General features: G+C 40.6%; 1 protein-coding gene across 1 annotated transcript in view; it reads right to left on the reverse strand.

Moving 5' to 3' along the window:
• Nucleotides 1–20,056, reverse strand: part of LOC145394208 (5-oxoprolinase) — a 103,903-nt gene that overhangs the window by 79,175 nt on the left and 4,672 nt on the right. The window contains exons 2-5 of the mRNA XM_080268197.1: nucleotides 17,704–17,895; nucleotides 13,862–14,103; nucleotides 6,787–6,949; nucleotides 392–477 (exon numbers count right to left, since the gene is read on the reverse strand). Coding sequence (XP_080124323.1) covers nucleotides 392–477; nucleotides 6,787–6,949; nucleotides 13,862–14,103; nucleotides 17,704–17,895 — 683 coding nt within the window. The remainder of the gene's footprint in view (nucleotides 1–391; nucleotides 478–6,786; nucleotides 6,950–13,861; nucleotides 14,104–17,703; nucleotides 17,896–20,056) is intronic.

The following is a 20,056-nucleotide window of genomic DNA, read 5'->3' on the forward strand; positions in this document are numbered from 1 at the left end:
GTTGTGCAATAACTACCATCATCATACATGCACTAGCTTCCATGATCACAAAGGGTGGTGGGAAAAAAAAAAATCTTCAGATGGTTCAGATATTTCAGATGCTTTCTGATAAATCTGTTATGTTAACCCCTTTAGCCTACTGAAACTCATTTTGGCTATTCTCTTGATGTTATATAGTTCAGGAGTGACTCCTCAGGGTGAAGGGGTAAAAAAAAATCACACATAGCCTCTTCAGCCTAAGAATGTACTTTGTAATTTCGTCTTGCTAATGCCAGATGATTAAATTCAGCTCAAGAGAAACTCCATGAGGTGAAAGTTAAGATAATTAAACATACAAAAACTGGTTTGGCACCCAAACAAAAAAAATTTCAATGATACACATCTGACTCACCTGTTCATCTGAGTCAGTCCTCCATCACTCTGCATGAACAGCACATTCACACCTTTTAACTCATCCTTGAAACCACTGGCAAACCCCTGCAGAAGAAGATTTGTATTGTACTGAAGGATATATGGCAGCATTAATACAAATTACATAAAACTAGATCAAGTTCTCAAGGTCCCCTACTATGCCACTACTGTAAAGTCTATCCAGCATATACAGTATTCCCTCATTATATGATGGGGTTCCGTTCCTGAAAACCCCATTGTAAAGCGATCCATCGTATACCAATCCCATTATAACATGGAGTCAATGGGGATACGTTCCCAGACGTGCCTAAACTCTCACATACACACACCTTAGCACTCACATACATGAAATATCCTTATGTTTAAACATTTAAAGTAACACATTAATAGTGAATAAAGAGAAAAAAACATGAAAACTACAGTATACAGTAGTTCTTACCTTTACTGAAGCAAGAAAGGGTTGTTTATGTGATTCCTAGACAATTCGCCACAAAGTCGACAATTCGCCGTCATAATATGGACGTTCCCCGTCAGGACAATTCCCCGTCATTCTATAAATATACTTATTACTGATTAACTGATACTTTAATAACTAATTTTCAGGGGAATCTATCAAGGTCTATTTTCAATCAATAGCATTGCCTTTGGATATCATTTGTACTGTAAGTTGCACTTTTAGACAATATTCAACTTGTTTCTACCTTGCTGTAGTTGACTTGAATTATGTTCTAGCATCACCCATAGCTGTTTTCATTAATTTCCATTGGTACTTCAACATCCTGGGTATATTTTAAAATGACTCTGAAGAGGTACAAGTACAGTACTAAAAAATTAGTGAACTTCCTAAATAAACTGATATGAAAATAAATGATGGGGAATCATCCTGACGACGAAAAGTCCCAATGGCGAATTGTCTTGTTATTGTTGTGATGGCGAATTGACTTGATGGCAAATTGTCCCGAAACATTTATACAGACGTAATATGAAAATTATTCGTATAATTCCAAAGTATGTCGATCATTCACTTAAGGTAATTAGGCATTTATATAAATGCCAATGTCTCGTATGTAGCCTTATGCTAAGATGAAGGAATGATCATAAATCAGCTGATTCACGTTTCAATATATTATTATTTTTCATTTAATGCCCATGATTTGATGCCATATTTTACATTTACTATATAAACAATAAACTACCATCACTTTTATAACTCACATAATTCAAAAACTAGTGTACTTGCTAAATAAACTGATACGTAAATAAATGACGGGGAATCGTCCTGACGGCGAATTGTCCCGACTCGGCCTCACAGTCACAGCCCTCACTCATCAATGTCAGAACTGGCTGGCTGGGCAGGGCTAGGCTGGACCCGTGGACAAGTGTGCGTGGTCCAATGCCGACAGTGTGAGGATGTTTTTGTTGCGTTTGCACATTCGCAGTTCACTGAGCCGCGGATGATCCATCGTTGTAGCAAATCGTTCCCATTGTATAGTGGGCATAGGGTACTAAAATTTTGACATTGTATAAGTGAAATATCATATAAAGAGGCATCGTATAATGCGGGATTACTGTACAAGTATTAAGCCTCCTTGTTATTAGATACAAGTTTCTCATGAACATATTAGTGCTGTAACTGACACAATTCACCGAACCATTACATTGTCAATATTTACATTTTTTTTCAATACCAAGCCGATACCAATTTTTACTGTTGGTATTTGAATATCAGATGCAGACAGAAGAAACATTAAATTGTCTTTTACCGAAGATTTCGTTCATGGTTAAGCCTGATTCTTTGTGACCGAGTGTTGTTACCTTGACACTGTTTTGCAGCTTAGTGAAGAAGACTCTGATTAAAAACTATTACAGTCAACTCTCAATTATCCATCATAATCTGGCCAAGCCCTAAGCTGATTAAAGCAAAATGCTGGATACTGCATAGCACCCCCACCCCACTGGCTCAACATTCAGCGTCAAGCAAGATACTGTGTTACTATCTGTCTCGCCCCTCTATCCTAAAAACTTTCCCATGAGTAAAAGATGAAAGCTAAGCAAAAAATACAATACAGTACTGATACAGTACAGTAGTACTGTACATTACAATCTCATTTAACCAAGAAGCATGAGGAATTTACCTTCCCAACTGCTTAGTTTTCCCAGACATCCGATATATACTCTTATATATAGGCTATATCACTGCAGTATATACAATACCACTCATATCCCGGGCCACACAAACGATTCCATTTAAAACATAACCTACTCTTAAATACAACCCACAGACATAACACACATGATCGCAGTGACTTGCAGGAGTGCACAATGCACACAGTAGGTTCTTTTTTTGTTAAACATGATTTGATATTTATTCAAAAAACATGGAAATATAAACTAAAGAAATAAATTTTGAGCATTTATTGGTGACCTAATGATTAGAAAAGAAGTGTTGTACAGTAGAATTATCACAATTCCCTTGCTCAGTTGTGTATGGCCATGGCCCACCAATTTATTGCTCAAATGCATTCTAAGATGAATTTATACATCATCTTAGAATGCATTTGCACTGGCAGAGAAGATAAAATCCAGCTGATAGAAAGGAAGGTTTGCTTTGCTGGATAAAATTACTGTACATGAAATTCACGTGCATATGCTGTGTTATCTGCAAACCAGCTGAGTGGCAAGTGAGGAGTGGAGAAAGTCAGTCAGGCAAGGCATAAATTTGCAGGCAGCAGCCCTATACTTAACTGTAAGCAACGGAGTCATGATAATTCTACTGTACAACAATTCTTTCCTAATCATTAGTTCACCAATAAATGCTCAAGATTTTTTTCTTTCAATTATTTTTCCATGCAATTTGTAAGTATTTACTGTATTATCTGCAAAACAGCTGAGCAAGTAAGGGGTGGAGTGACAGCAGTCAGGTAAGGAATAAATTGGTCGGTCATGGTCGTTTGCATAACTTTGAGCAAGGGAGTTGTGACAATTATACTGTACAACACTACTGTACTTTCCAAATCATCAGTTCACCAATAAATGGTAAAGATTTATTTCTTCACTTTATTTTTCCATGTTTTTATGAGTGACGCTTAACAGAATGGACATGCCAAGATACGGTACTGGCTTGTTGGTAGTTAGAGTTGGTTCATTAGGCAGAAAACCGTACATGTACCATACACTTTTCGCCGATGAAAAGCATGCTTTTTTTCAATGCTTTTAACTGTAACTGCTTTTCTCAACCCTCCAACCTAAAAACTTTTCCATGAGTAAAAGATGGAAATTAAGCAAAATACAATGCAGTCTTAATACAGTAGAGTACAGTAAGACCTCACTATAACGGACTAATTGGGGCCCAAGCCAGTCCGAAAAATGCGAAATTCTGATAAAAGCGACATCCGGACTTCCCCCTGCTAATCCGGACTTTTTCCGATATATCAGACATTAGTCCGGATCGTATGAACGTTTTTAAACTGTTTTGACTACCACTGCAGTACTGTACTGTGTTATAACTTCATTACATTAATCAAATGGTACAATATACAGTATATAATAATACTGTACTGTACACTGATAAACATGTCTTTTATTTACCTTATTGTGGTGAGCATACCTGAAGTGCTCAGGCAGTCTGGACTGCTTCTGGCTTTATCGGACTTTTTCCGATATACAGGAATTTAACTCAAAGTCAAATGGCCGCCCCTTATGGGACTGTGGCATCTGGCAATAGATAGATAGATAGTCCGGTAGCTCCTCGAGTCAGATAAAAGCAAATTCCGGTCAACTGAAGTCCGTTATATCGAGGTTTTACTGTATTATTGTACATAGTGTACTATGTACTCAGTAGTATTGGCATCCACTGAGGGTATTGTACACCATCCAGTAAAGTTCAGTGCACTTAATCCTGTGTAGTCTAATGGATATAATTTCATGTAGAGTAATTTTAGAATCACAATAGAGTATTGGGACACGAAGCATTATGAGGCCACATGCACTGGAACAACATGCAAGGCATGGGAGGCCACAGAGTAAGTCTTAGAAAGAGGGTTCTGACAACCACAAGAGCAGAATGCATAATTATGTCTTTAATGGTCACTGGTAGACATCAGGAAGGGCATCCGGTCATAAAATGCTACATGCTCCAGCCAAAAGTCCTCTACTCAGAGGCAACGCCTTAGCCCTTCGGGGATACCTGGCGTAAAACCAAATTATTTTATATTTTTATATAATGAACGAGATCCACGAGGGACAGAGTGTAGGCTTGGCACGCTGGGGGCTGCTCCAGCAACGAATTCTGATTGGCTGGCATGTTGCAGGCATTCTCACTGGCTGGTGCACTGTGAGGTTTTCCTGGACGCCAGTTGGCTACCACGAACGAGTAGTTGATATGTGTCGCATCCCAATACAGTACAAAAAAAACGTCAGTTACTTCCCGTTTCGGTGCCCAATGTTGAATTATTTGCTGGATATTGCTTTGAGCTAAGCCAACAGCACTGGATATTGGACTGGGCCGGATATTGCCATGATGGATAACTGAGTGTTTACTGTAAAGGTTCAGAATAATACGTGGGTATGTGGGGGAAAAAAAAAAAAAAAAGGGACAGAGAGAGACCAAAATCAGGGAGTTACAAGTGAGGCATACTGTGTACTTGCGATGTGGAAGTGTAGTGGCCATGTGAGTTTATGCACGTAAATGGTGTATAAATGGGCAAGCTGCACACAACCATTAGTCCTTACATTTCTTATTTAATAAAAATATTTACAGTTGCTCTTCTCACTGTAGTCTACATGAAAGTGATTTACTGCATATAATAAAAAGAAAGGAAGTGGATGGGGAAATAACGGGACAGTAACAGATTGTCTCCCCGGCAAAAGATGCTGGCTTCGAGGAGGTTGATGAGGAAGATGTGGTTGACCTCCTTCCACACTCAGGAGCTGTCTGATGATTTGCTCTTTCAACTGGAGAGGCACCATGAAAATGAGACAGGCCCTGATGGCGAAGATGCTCCGATCACTATGGCATTCACCACCAAACAACTTAGTGAACTCACTGATGACGGCAGACGCCTAGCAGAAAAGGCGATGAAGTATGACCCTCAGTTAGACAGGGCTCTGGACTTCAAGGCCATCATCTTGGACGGACTGAGGAGATACGAACTCTACTAGCAGAAGATGGCTACTGCTTCCCAAATGAAGATTAGCCACTTCTTCAAGCCAAAATCTTCACTTTCACGATCTTCCTTCACCAGTGGTCCCTCCATCAGTGGTCTGCTTTCCTATTTCAAGACTGTCTAGCAGGCCAAGGATGATCCTGCCACGACATCATCGAGGATCTTGTTTCTTCCCCTAGTGAACAAGTCTCAAACCTCGAAGAGAAATAGCGGGACTGCTCAGCTGGTGACCGCCAGCTTCCCGTCTCCAACACAACATTACCACAGGTCAGTGTTATGCATATTTTATATGTTTAATTAATGTGCAGCCATGTTATTTGCACACTATTTGCTCTTTCAGGATGCTTTCTCTACAGTTCGGTAATATAGATATGTTTGTTGCATTTGGTATCATATATTTTAGCTTGAAAACTTACCTTTGATGGGGTCCTTGAAGCCAACCAATAGTTTACCATTAGTTACATGTTTCGTTATACGAGAATTCATTATACGACTATGCCAAATGGAACCTAACTGCTCGTATCTTCAGGACCTCCCTGTACAGTACAGTACAGTACCACAGCTATTAAAATTCTTTTTTGCAACCTTCGTCTTCTTCACTGATTTTTTTTTGTGGATTTCTGTTGTTAATGCATTGTTTTCTTAGTGTCCAGCATTATAAAAGATATTCCCATGTGTGTTTTGATGTCTAAATAACTGAAAGACCAAAGAACACCGTCAAAATTAGGAGGAGTACTGTACTATGGGTCACAAAAGTATTGGTGCACAATATGTGTGAAACATTTGGGACCACAGAATGAAGATCACTGAAATATTAGTGTCCGACCTACCACATGTTGGTATCTCTGATGTCAGAAGGTGTCATATATTGCCAACTAGCAATGTCCTCTTGCAAACATATAGCAAACATTATGTTTCTATAACCAGATAATGTTCATACACAATGAGATGCTGGTAATGTAAGCAACTGTCTGAATGTTTCCGGAAGGCATCACACACCCTGTGCACCAATACTTTTGTATGGGTATGTGCAGTATCTGGACTCTGTCCATGTCCAAACATACTGACAGCTCTATTACTTTGAATAATCGAGGGATCACTGTTTCTCAATTTTAAACACAGTCACATTTATTCTGCTTTTGAATGTTATCTAGACAGTTTTCTTCAGCTTAGTCATGACCTCAGGAGATAACAGGTTCTGCTTCTTTACCTTGAGATAAGACTTAATGTGTGGTGTGAGGTAGGCATCAGAGCAAGCAGTGTAGCCTCGAGGTACTGCCTTCACCATGGGAATCACTTCAGAGGAGAGGGACACATGGCTGAACCCCAACTCTCGTGCTATCATCCCAACCTTAGTTTCATGGGCCTTATACCTGACAAAAAGAAGTATAAGGAAAAGAAAAAAAAAAGTAACTATTATTTTCTTCTGCATTTTATTTACAGTATATACATTTTTTTTTTCATATAAAATATCATACATGTAAAGTGAGTTGTTATTATATGTCTGGGATATCTGTTTTTGTACAATTAACACAATAATTAAGGAGGAAATGGGAAAATTAGAAGTAAATATATGACAGTAATGAGAACTTTGTATGTACTCATCTTTACTGTGGACTTCACTGCAAATAAGGACATATCATCATCAGCATCTGGACCTCCTTTCCCACCCAAGGGCAGGGTGAGGATAAGGACATATAAGTAAATAAAATTAATTAATTAACAGTGTTTTGTTTAAATGGAGCTTCAGAAGAGCTTGGTGTTACAGAAACAGCATTTTCTTTTGAATGAAAGATCTTAAAGTGTCAGACAGCATGCCAATATCACTTACTTGTGCTTGGTGGTTGGTCAGGTATGAAATAATAGAAATATGCATTACAATTCAGAAACTAACCCCCTGAATCCATATAACATCATTTTTTACTTTATTCTTGTTATTACAGGATTATTTTATTCAGCATAAGAGAGTACCTGAGAACTATATATCTAACCCCTTTAGTTTGAAGTCCCTCCCATGCTTAATATAATAATCTGGAAAAAAGAAAAAAAAAAAAAAAAAAAAGGTTCATGGTGTAATCTCTTCTAAATTCCTGAAGCATGATTACGTCACATTAGAAACCAGGGTAAGCTAAATACAGTACTGCATTTACTATAGAGTACATAAACCACATTATGAGATACTGCAAACCATGAAAACCTATGGAACTAGGCAATTTCATTCAAATTAAAACACATTCATTAAGTATCATGACAGTGGGATGAAGGTATACAAGCCGCAGTTAACAACGGGAAAAAAAAAAAAATTCGGAAATGGAAAAGGGGTGGTAACAGAGAGGAATACTTGGCTGCCAAGTGAAGGGCTAGAAAGGAGATATACTGGGCAAAATCTGGGTCTTAAACACTTTTACCAGTACTTGATAACCTACAAAGCACTGAAGGGAAAAATATGGTATTTAACCCCTAGGGTATGCAATTCACCAGCCTTGACTTCCCCAAGGACGCAAAAACATGCCTATTTTTTGACTGTCAAAAGTTAAAAGTTTTATGCCCGATTTATAGAGCTTGAAGTTACACACCTGAAAATGAAAACCCCACCCTCCTAGACCCCATAGTTACCAAGCTATGGCCTGTCAAAGTTGATAATAGTTACCCGTCAAGGCCCCGGCGAGAAAGAAAATACGCCACTCACACCTGTTTTCTTCGCAAAAATATGTACAAAAATCACCAAAATCAATTTTTTCTGGTGTGTACAGATGTTACAAACCATGGTAATGGTGACAAACCCCCCAAATAAATATGATAAATAGTAAAAATCATCCACCCCTCTCCTCTCCCCATACTCCCAATCCCCTCCCTCCCCTCCCCTCCCCTTCCCTTCCCTTCCCTCCTCTCTCCTCACCTAACCTCCCCTCCCCTTTCCCCTCCGCCCTTCCCTCCCCACAGAGCTGTCAAATCTAGCTAGGGAAAATGGTCATGAACCCCCCAATAAAAATAAGAAATCTAGTAATAATTATCCTCCCCTCCTCTCCCCTCCCCATACCTCCAGTCCCCTCCCTCCCCTTCCCTTCCCTCCCCTCTCCTCACCTAACCTCCCCTCCCTCCCCCCTCCCCTCCCCTCCAAGCTGTCAAATCTAGCTAGTTTTCGTTTCATTTTGTTTTGTTTTTGAAGGCTCCAACATGCTTTCATACGTCGGCATAAAATAAAATTTCTTTTTTGAGTGGGTTCCGAATAAAGACAGCTAAAATAATTGAGGTGTGCATATCTGTATGCAAAGACACGAATAAATTACAGGTAATGATTCAAAAACACGCGCCATAAAGCATAAAAAATACGCAAAATATTCAAGGCCGGGGAGGTAAAGATACTGCATGCTAAGGGGTGGGGGTGGGGGTGGTCGGAGGTTGTGGGAGGTGGTAAGGCCAGGAGGGGGTGTATGGGGATGGAGGGATGGGAAGAGACCACCACAAGACACAAAGGAAGGGCCCCAGTGGAGTACAGGGACATGGAGGGAGGGTAGGGGGGAAATACCCTCCCCTCAAATGACTGGGGGAGGGGACATGGAGGGGATCCACATGGGAGGGGGGGATGCATTAAGAGGGAGTGGGAAGGGTGGTCGTGGTGGTAAGAACTGTGGGAGGTAGGGTAGTAACAAGGTAGTGGGGTAGAGGGATGTGGCGAGAAGGAGGTGGGGGGTACACCCATCGCCTGGTTACGGGCCTGGCCCCCCCTCCCCTGGTGTGTCCAACACTTAGTTCTGATTGGTTAGAAGCCATCTACATCACAGCTGGGGTGGAGCCAGCTGCCGCCAGTTTTTTGTAGATGTTGCATGATCAGAGTTGCTCGTCCTTTTAAGGAATTGCGCAAAAAGCTCGATCGATGAGCTTAGTACTTTAGGGGTTAAGGTGGAAAAGCTGCAAGGCTTCGTGGACGAGCTTGGGAGAGTGGGTAAGGAATGGAATCTAAAGGTGAATGTAGGGAAGAGTAAAGTTATGGTCTTCGAGAGAAGTGAAGTCAGTGAATGTACAGTGAGGATGGATGCCAGTTTTATGTGTTTTTATTAGCTGAACTTATAAACACCAGCAAAGATGATGGTATACGATTCATACCAATATAACCAATTTACAATGGCATATTTGGCCATGGAATTTTTTTTTCTTGAGCCCTGGGAGCAATCACTCGTCACAGACTACAGATTTTCAAACCGTCATCAGTAGGAGGGGTACTGTACATGGTCATGTATGGGTCAGGAGCTTTTTTTTTTTTTTTTTTTTTTTTCCCCCCCCATTACTTTGGATATTCCTATGTGTGTTTTGATCTCTAAATGTGGCAAATTAAATTGAAAACAGTGCCAAAATTAGGAGGGGATACTGTACATACAGTGGTGTATAGGTAGGGTGTTTGTTGGTTTTCAGTGGTTTTCTTTCATGGCTGTCTTGGTGTTTAGCATTACTTTGGATATTCTGCTTGTGTGTTTTGATACTTTGGATATTCTGCTGTGTGTTTTGATGTCTAAAAGTGGCAGACTGATCTGAAAACAGTGCCAAAACTAAAAGGGGTACTGTACATACAGTGGTGTATTGGCAGGGTGTTTTTTGATTTTCTGTGGTTTATTTCATGGTTTTCTTGTTTAAGATTACTTTGGATATTCCTATGTGTGTTTTGATGTCTAAACATGGCAGAATGACCTGAAAATAGTGCCAAAATTAAGATGGGTACTATGCATACAGTGGTATATAGGCAGAGTGTTTCTTTTTTTAAATGGTTTTCTTGATGTTTGGCATTACTTTGGATATTCCTACGTGTGTTTTGATGTTTAAATATGCCTGAATGACAGGAAAACACTGCCAGACTGAGCATAGGTACTGTACGAATAAGTTAGGTATACATTGGAGGTGGGTATAGGTAGGGTCTGGGTGTGGTAGGGGAATTTTGTTCATTATCTGGATGTTGCCACTATCTGGACATGCCTTTGGCTCTATTATGTCCGGATAAATGAGGGATTACTGAGTATTGGAAAAAGTCCAGGTTAGCAGGGGGAAGTCTGGATGTTGCTTTTATTGAAATTTCACTTTTTCGGAATGGCTCGGGCCCCATTAGTCTGTTGTAGTGAGGTTTCACTGTAATGGTAGGTGGGGGCGTTCACCACCAACTCACTTGATGTTGTGCTGCTCTTGAGTGACTGCCCTTTCCTCTTCCTTCTTTCCTTCCGTCCTCTACTGTCTTCCTTTCTATCATTCTTTCCTCTTCCTTATGCCTACGGGTGACTTCACGCTCCCTCTTCTGTCTTTTTCCTTCATTCTTTCCTCTTCCTTCTGCCTATGGGTGACTCTACACTGTGTGACAAGCCAAATGGTTTCTTGTACACCAGGAAATCATTTACTACGCTGGGTGGTACCCATATAACCAATTATGGCGCCTGGTGGTTTAGTGGGTAATTGAAGCACTTCAGTTGGATTGAGCCTGTGCGGGTTTCTCTTCCAAGGAGATGGTTGGGGTTTATTGCTTGCATAATGCCACTCAGGGATGAGTAAGGCTGATCACCCTCATCTTAAATGTCAAGACCAACTTGCCTAGCCCCGGGCTCCTATGCTTCCCATGGGGCAACACAGGATTAGATGATGATGATGATGATGATGACGATGATGATGACGATGATGATGATGATGATGATGATGATGATGATGATGATAATAATAATAATAATAATAATACATTAAACCCTCTCTAATTCGAACCCGAATAATTCGGAAATCGGTTAATTTGGATCTTTTTGACCACCAGACAAATAATTTTTATTTGGATAGAAATTCGAATTAAGACATGTCTGAAAAGGGTTCCACTGATAAGTGGAAGTGAACAATTTTTATAGTGATATGTGTAGTAATAAATGTAATTTTTAAGAACTGTACAGTACCTTTGATGCAGCTAAATGTACTGTACTCTACTACTGTGTTGCAAGTCTTCATTATCAAGGTTTGATACTATTTTATTTATTGCATTGTGCACTCTTTGAGTATAAAGTAATAATATACTGTACTGTTCAATGTTTTGGTGAAAAAGCCAAGTTTTAGTGAGTGTGGGTGCGATTTGGGGACAGGGGCAAGCATGAGCTCCAATAATTCGGATTTTTCGATAATTCGACATAGGGTTCCCCCCAGTTAATCCGCATTATAGAGGGTTTACTGTAATAATAATAATAATGGTCCATCCATCCATCATCCAATCCTATGTCACCCCACAGAAGAATCTAGGAACCCAGGGCTCGGCACGTTGGTCCTGACATTTAAGATGAGAGTGACCAGCCTCACTTGTCCCTGAGTGGCATTATGTGAGCAATAAACCCCAACCATCCCTTGGACATAAACCTGCACCGGCTCAATCCAATTGGAGCACCTTAATTACCCGCTAAACCACCAGGCGCCATAATTTGGTTATGTGGTTACCACCCAGCGTGGTACATAGCTTCCTTGTGTACAAGAAACCATTTGGCTTGTTACCCAGTGTCGAGTCACCCATAGGCAGAAGGAAGAGGAAACAATGAAGGAAAGACAGAAGAGGGAACAGTACAGTCACCCACAGGCAGAGGAAAGAGGAAAGAATGAAGGAGAGACAGAAGAGGAAGGATGGAAGAGAGGAAAGGGCAGACACCCAAGGCAGCACTACACTGAGTGGATGGTGAGTGTCCCCACCTACCACATTATGATAATCCATCCATCCATCCATCCATCATCCAATCCTATGTCACCCCATGAGGCGAGTAGGAACCCAGGGCTAGGCAAGTTTAAGATAAGAGTGACAAGTCTCATTCATCCCTGAGACGCATTATGTGAGCAATAGACCCCAACCACCCCTGGATACAAACTCACACAGGCTCAATCCAACTGGAGCACCTTAATTACCCACTGAACCACCAGGTACCATAAATTGGTTAAATGGTGTAACCTAGCGTAGCAAATGGTTTCCTGGTGTACACAAAACCATTTGGCCTGTCACTCTGTGTAGGGTCAACCACAGGCAGATGGAAGAGGAAAGAAAGAAGGAAGGAAAGACAGAAGAGGGAGTACAAAGTCACCCATAGGCAGAAGAAAGAAGAAAGAATGAAGGGAAGAAAGACAAGAGAAAATAAAGAAGAGAGGAAAGGGAAGACACCCACAGCAGTACCACATCAAGTGAGTGGACGGTAAGCATCCTCACCTACCACTGATGATGATGATGATAATAATAATAATAATCCATCGAGCCATCATCCAATCCTACATTGCCCCATGAGGAGCGTAGGAGTCCGGGGCTAAGCAGTTGGTCCTGACATTTAAGATGAGAGTGACCAGCCTCACTCATCCCTGAGTGGCATTACATGAGCAATCAACCCCAACCACCCCTTGGATATAAACCTTCACCCACTCAATCCGACTAGAGCGCAATAATTACTCACTAAACCACCAGGCGCCAAAATTTGGTTATATGGTTACCACCCAGTGTAGTAAATGGTTTCTGGTGTACAAGAAACATTTGGCTTGTCATTCAGTGTACAGTCACCCACAGTCAGAAGGAAGAGGAAAGAATGAAGGAAAGAAAGACAGAAGAGGAAGTGTAAAGTTACCCGTAGGCAGAAGGACATGGAAAGAATGAAGTAAAGGAAGACAGAAGAGGATGGAAGGAAAGAAGGATGGAGGAAAGAGCAGACACACGACAGCAGCACTACATCGAGTGAGTGGATGATGAGCACCCCCACCTACCAATAATAATAATAATAATAATAACAATATGGTCTTATTTATATCATTCTTGCCATGGTCAGGGAATTTTATTCCGCTATGGAAATGCTTTTTGAGCAGGTGGAGTTAGCCTTCACAACTCCTCTTCTATGAAGCTCCCTTCCACTGAATAAAATCATATACAGTAGTTGCATTGAGAATAAATTACAAAAAGTCATACTCACATGAGAATGATTAACATATAATACTGTACTACAAATAAATCCTACACATACAATCAGGGACCAAAATTGCATATAAGGTCATTTCACCTCTTCTATCTCAGCTTCATCTCTTCACTAATATACCTAAGCTGTGGGATGCTTCATATGTTCCACTACAAAAAGATGAGCCTCTTTGATATGAAATGTCAGGGTGGAATATAACAGACATGCCGTAAGTAACAGACAAAAGCACTGGAAGAGCAGGCAACCTTGTGCCCCTAACTGGTAGCAGTAAAAGTAAACTACAAACAGACATTATCATACTACACAAGTTAACAAAGAGTATGTAACAGAAATAAAACGTACATGTATGAATGCAGCAACACCACAGCAAGAGATGTTATTCCTTTCTTCAAGACAGTCATTAAATCCTGCCTTAGTTTACACTCATCCACTTCCTTGATCACAAGGAGATCTTCGCCAGTGGTCCCTCTCTGTACGTCCCACTGGTTATTTGAGGCCTCCATCTGCATCACATCTTGTCGGGGAATGACGCGCTCCCTCACTTCCACCACCTCCTCGTATAAGACGTCTGGACAAATAACTTTCTGCAAATCACAAAGTAATGTTGTTGCTGCTAACCCAGACTCACATGGACAAGAACCCACTGGACAGCAGGAAACTGGCCACTTTAACCAGATGTTCCCACAGATCTCTTGTTGAGGTTGCTCTAAATTGTGTTTGTGTTCTGATGATGAGGTATATCAGGTAAGTAACTGCACTGTAGTTTCGAAGACTGCATTACAGTGATGGCAAAATCCATTGTTTGCAAGATCTATTTCGTGCTGCTACTGAAGATGGGAAGGGATAACAAACAAAAAGTGGCTGTTGCTGTGGCCCCAGGTTCAACTGAAATGTTATTGGTGGTCTGAAGGTGTGTCAGCCTTATGCAGTCCTCTATCCTTTCGTGGGATATGGAAGAATGACAAAAAGTAAAATAATACAGTACACTAAATCCTCATTTTGCCAGTAATCCTTCTCTCACCACCACTACCTCCTCATATATGATATCTCAACACACTACTTCTACAAAAACAACAACAGACAATCCCATATTAATCCACTCACGGTCCAATGCTACGTTACCAGGGCCACAGTGCATTTAAGGGTACAAGATCAGACTACTTCCCTTGGTGGTATTACATGATCAAATAGCTTCCTGTCACCTCTTTGGGAACTAAACATATGCAAGGTTGTCACTCTGAGTGGGGCATTTTAATCACTTATTTTCACTGTAAAGCTGCCCATTTTTTTTTTAACTTTCTTTTCTGCCACAAAGTCCACAATAACTATTAATTAAAAAAAAGGGGGGAAAAAAAGCTACTGAAGTTTCACTGCTACCAGCTTACTTATGGGCTAATAGTGATAAGACAGTTCCTCCCAATTCATAGTGCCAAATGGATGAAAAAACATTAGTACATTTTTTAACACATCTCTAATTAGGAGAGTACAGTACAGTACAGTACAGTATGTATTGTACCCAATTATTTTTTCACATCTATTGCTGTGCACACCAAGCCCTCGTTTTTCGATCGATTGTTATTCAACAGTTCGTTGTTTCGACATTTATAATTCCATATCCTTTTTCATTGTTCAACATGGTTATCCCCACCATTTCGACAATTCAAACCAAGTGCCACCAGACAGACCGGCTGAGCTGCCTCAGTTTCCTGCGCTCTGCCCTGCTGATCGGTTCCCTCTTTATCTGTCTGCATTCCCATTTGACCACATGGAATACTACAGCACCACCATGGCTCCACCCAGGACCCATACTACTAACTCTGTCAAGCACAGTCGCGTGCTCGCCAACCAGAGTGAGTGTTTCATCATCGCATGGTCAGGTGACAATTGTGCCAACAAATAACAAATGCTTTTAACGCACAATACTGATTTGGCGCCAGCTTTACATAAAGCACATCTTAGTTTGCACTAGGTTAGGTACGTTATAATCATTGTGGGGTCCTGGAGGCGAAGCCCCCCCCCCCATTATGTTTCAGCACTTCCAGTTAGACTTCCAATGCTATTTATGGTTTTAAGCTGCATAATTTATTTGGTGTGGTGATGTCATACCCAGTCAGCAGGACCAGCAGTAAACATGCTATCGGAAGCATTCAGGCGGCTTTCTGTAATATTGCAATGTAGGTATATTTCATTTGTTCTCCAATATTTTTTAAATAAAAAATCAAACGTCAATCATCTGTGATGTATGTAGTACTAAAATAATTTCCCCTGAGAACTTAGGTCTTTAAGAAAACCGTTCAAATCCCCGTGTCATTTTCGTTCATATTTACCAGTAATCTTTCCATCTTTCTTGAATATTTTTTGAATGACGAAAGTGGTCAGGAACCTAACCCCCCTAATTCTTAACAACCATACTTATGCATCGAATGAGGAGGGTGGATTATGCGAGTCCTCCACTGTGAGCCCATTGTTTCCCCTTGTACGTTCATCTGCTATTTCCAATGACAGGAATGGTTCAGGGTATATTTTTGATCCTGGAGAGGGGGATATTGGCATAGATGAGGAGATGGAAGAGGAGGTAGGGAGCAGAGAAGGGGAGAAGGAAGAGTGGTTGGGCAAGCCTTGCACCAGTGCTCAGTGTATATTTATGTAAATAAAGGAAGCAGAAATTTTGTTTCATGATGAAATCAGTACCTTATTTTTTACTGAAAGTTTTTGTGTGTATACAGTACATATTTATGATGAAAAAGTAAAAATCACAGGAAAAAATATTCTGTTATAGTGGAAAATATAGGGGAGTGGAGAAACGTGGCAGTGTTTGGATTGACTCTATCGGATATGTTTATGTGAAGCTACAGAACATGGTGAATGTTTTTGGCAGATCAGATTGAGACAGGATTCCAGGGGCTTGAATGGTGAGTGAATGGAAGCAGGGTCTATTGGACTGGGCAAATTTGGGCTGTCTGGACACTGCCACTCCTCACCCTGCCCTAGCGTGGGAAAGGAGGTCCGGATGATGATGATGATGAGAAAGCGAGGAGGTGGAGGAGGCAAGTAGCAGGAAGCACAGTAGGGCAAGCTTCGCACCAATGCTCTGTGTATATTTATGTAAATAATGGAAGCAGAAAGTCTGTTTCAAGATGAAATCAGTGCCTTATTCTTTACTGAAAGTTTTTGTGTGTGTTCATATTTGTTATGATGAAAAAGTACAAATCACAGGAAAAAAAAAAAAATCTGTTATAGTGGAAATGGATAGTAGGTGGATAACTATTTTGTTCACAATATTATTTTTTAGGTTATATGTAGTAGTAGTAGTAGTGGCAGTGGTAGTAGTGGTGGTGGTGGTGGTGGTAGCAGAAGTAGTAGTAGTGGTAGTACTGTACTAACAGTAATAATAGTACAGTAGTATTAGTAGTAGCTGCAGTAATATCCAGACTTTTAGTGGCACAACAGCGCTAGAATCGTGCGACAATGCAAGCCAAATATACACCTCCATGTGTGTGTGTGTGTGTGTTTGATGTAAGACGCTGGTGGAGGCATGGTGGCGTGGTGGTGAACTGCTGGTGAACTGAGCCAGCCTGCCTCAAGGTCGTTGCTATAGTAACCGCACTCACGCCCCACTTCAGAAAAACCTACACAAAAATGGTGTCTGTAGTTGACTGTGGTCTTCTGGAAGTGTTAGTATAGGTCTTAGTTGTACCATCGCACCTCAGCCACACATACAGACACCAGCTAAAAAACGCCAAAAGTTGCCCTAACTCCCCTCTCTCTCTCTCTCTCTCACTACACGCACTTCACGGACAATCTGGGGCCATTAACTTGAAGTTGAAGGATTGCCGAGTATTAGGACACTTAGTTTTTTATTTCTGGTTAAGTATTAGCTGTGTATTAGGGTTTAAAAAAAAGTGATTTTCTCTGGAATGCCCAGCTGGGAGAAGGGTCAGCGGAAATATATGTTGGATGCCATGGGTTAATTTAACCTGACAAAGTTCCCAAACCTTTTTCATCTCACTTGCAAGTTGATCTGAAAAGTTACAAAGGACACTCATTCCTAACTCAAAACTAAATCTTACTGAATTTCAAGCAGTCTTAGCTTAGTGATTAAACCACAAGAGTGGCCCAGTTCTGTCTGATAAAAACAAACCAACTACAGGCTACATTACTGAAAACAACACCAAAGTACTTACTAAATCAAAAATGTTAGGTCGGCTCTGGTTACCGATGTGCAGAAGGTCCTTAAATCCCTCTGTGATTGCCAGCGTCATTCTCTCTCCCTTGCGTTCCAGCAGCGCATTAGTGGCCACAGTGGTACCCATGCGAATCCAATCAATTTTTCTTGTATCCATGGGTGCAGATCGTGATATTCGTTCTCCTGATTCCTGAAGCAATAAAAGAAAAGCAATAAATTATTAGACAATTCATTTAACTACCTATATATCCATCTATCACTAGCTTAATCTCATAATGGGTGGCTACAAATGAATTTCCTCCACACCACCCTGACCTCCACCAAAAGGCTGCCCTATCTCCAACTCACATGCCCCTCTCTCCTATACACCTGTACCTCTCCACCTCATCCCTCCACCTCCTCCTCAGTCGCTCTCCCCCACTTCACTCATACTCTCTCAATCAGTTTGCATTCTCCAGCTTCCTTATGTCATGCATGAGCACGCCAAACATCACAATACTTACTGTACATACATAGCCTACTCCAATGACCTGTGACAGCAGGTATGCCTCAGGATATACTGTATTGTAATTCTTTCTCCTTAAGTGATAAACTAAGTGGAATACAAAATTAACTCTAGCTGGCTTGTAATGGGAAATACACACACACAAAAAATAAATAATTAAATGAAAATAAAATTTTTTGCAATTGGTTAGGTCTATTATGCAGAGTCAGGATTCATCAGGGGCTTGGGTAATGAGTGAGTGAATGTCTGGCCCATTGCGTATCACTCAGAGAGCTAAAATTATCACATTAAAATCTACATATACTACGCAGTGTTTCAACACCTGTGTCTGTGTATGTCCTCTGCACATTATAGGTACAGTAATTGGTATGAGCCAACACAATGCAATCTCAAGCTAGTAGATGATGGGACATGCCCAGTAACTATTTTGTGCTCACAAAACCCTGGTATACTCTTCTCACTGTATTTTGGCCTAAAACTGCCATCTCTCCATCTTGACTCAGAAGCGACTTGTGTGTCCAGGCATCTCGAAATGAACAGATCTTGCATCCGACTCTCTGTTTTGTTTTTTCTTGGAGGGAACAATCTCGCAGGCTTCTGGCATTTAGTTCCTTCTTCCTTGCATTTAAAAAAAAAAAAAAAAAAAAAAAAACACTAGATTCTCCCTATAATGGAAGTGTTATGAAATAAAATGAATTTTCCGCCACTGGGCTGTGTGAACTACTGTATGCCACTAATGGATGATAATCTGGGCCAAGTTAAGTTGAAAAGAGTACTGTATAGTAAAAAATGAATACTGTATTCGGCTCAGTGGTTGTGCAGTGGTATGAGATCAGTGTGGCTTGGGTTTAATTTCAGCCACTGACAATGTCAATTTAATTTTGCCTACAGACCACCCTGAGGGAAAAAAAAAAAAAAATCATGACCAGTGTTGCAGTTTTCAAAACTGATTTGGTAAAAGCAAACAGGAATGGGAGCCACCTGACAGACCTGACCACACTGAATCTCAATTTACTGAAATCAATGACCAAGTAGCTTGGCGATTTTTTTTTCTTTGCATGGGGGTGAAAAGCGGCTGAAGTTAGCAGGAGCAAACAGACGTACCTTCACATTGGAAGATGACGGTGAACTGATAGGGGTGGGCCGGGGCGGCCTACCTAGGGAAATGCATTACTTCCAACGTCAGCCTCTTGACAGCAGCTAATATATAGCAGTGAAATGATTGGCAGGAAATCTAGACAATACATTATAAATTAGGTAGTTCCAGGTGAATGTAAATATCACTTAGGCTTCTCTCTTCCCTCCTTATATGTATATGTATTACGAAAATAAATTATACGGCATATTTCAAGGGGAAATAAACAGCGAAAATTAGTGAACAAGTGCACATGAGGTGTTGTCAGGTGATAATTAGCCAATTCCAGGTGTATGGCACTATCACTTACCTTATTTCTTTTTGGTATATATTATTTGGTATAAGAATAGGGCATAGGGCTTATTTCAAAGGATGAAATCAGTGGAAAATTCCAGGGAAGATTTACTTAACGTAGAATACAGCGTGGCGGCCTGCAATAATTAGGTAGTTCCAGGTGAATGTAAATATCACTTAGGCTTCTCCCTTCCCTTCTTATATATATTTTTATTACGAAAATAGATTATACAGCATATTTCAAGGGGAAATAAACAGCGAAAATTAGCGAACGAGTGCACGTGAGGTGTTGTCAGGTGATAATTAGCCAATTCTAGGTGTATGGCACTCTCACTTACCTTATTTCTTTCTTGTATATATTATTTGGTATAAGAATAGGGCATAGGGCTTATTTCAATGGATGAAATCAGTGAAAAA

The sequence above is a fragment of the Coenobita brevimanus genome, chromosome 26, assembly GCF_032717465.1.
Source record: "Coenobita brevimanus isolate Jiangsu-jjx chromosome 26, ASM3271746v2, whole genome shotgun sequence".
Classification (NCBI taxonomy): Eukaryota; Metazoa; Arthropoda; class Malacostraca; order Decapoda; family Coenobitidae; genus Coenobita; species Coenobita brevimanus.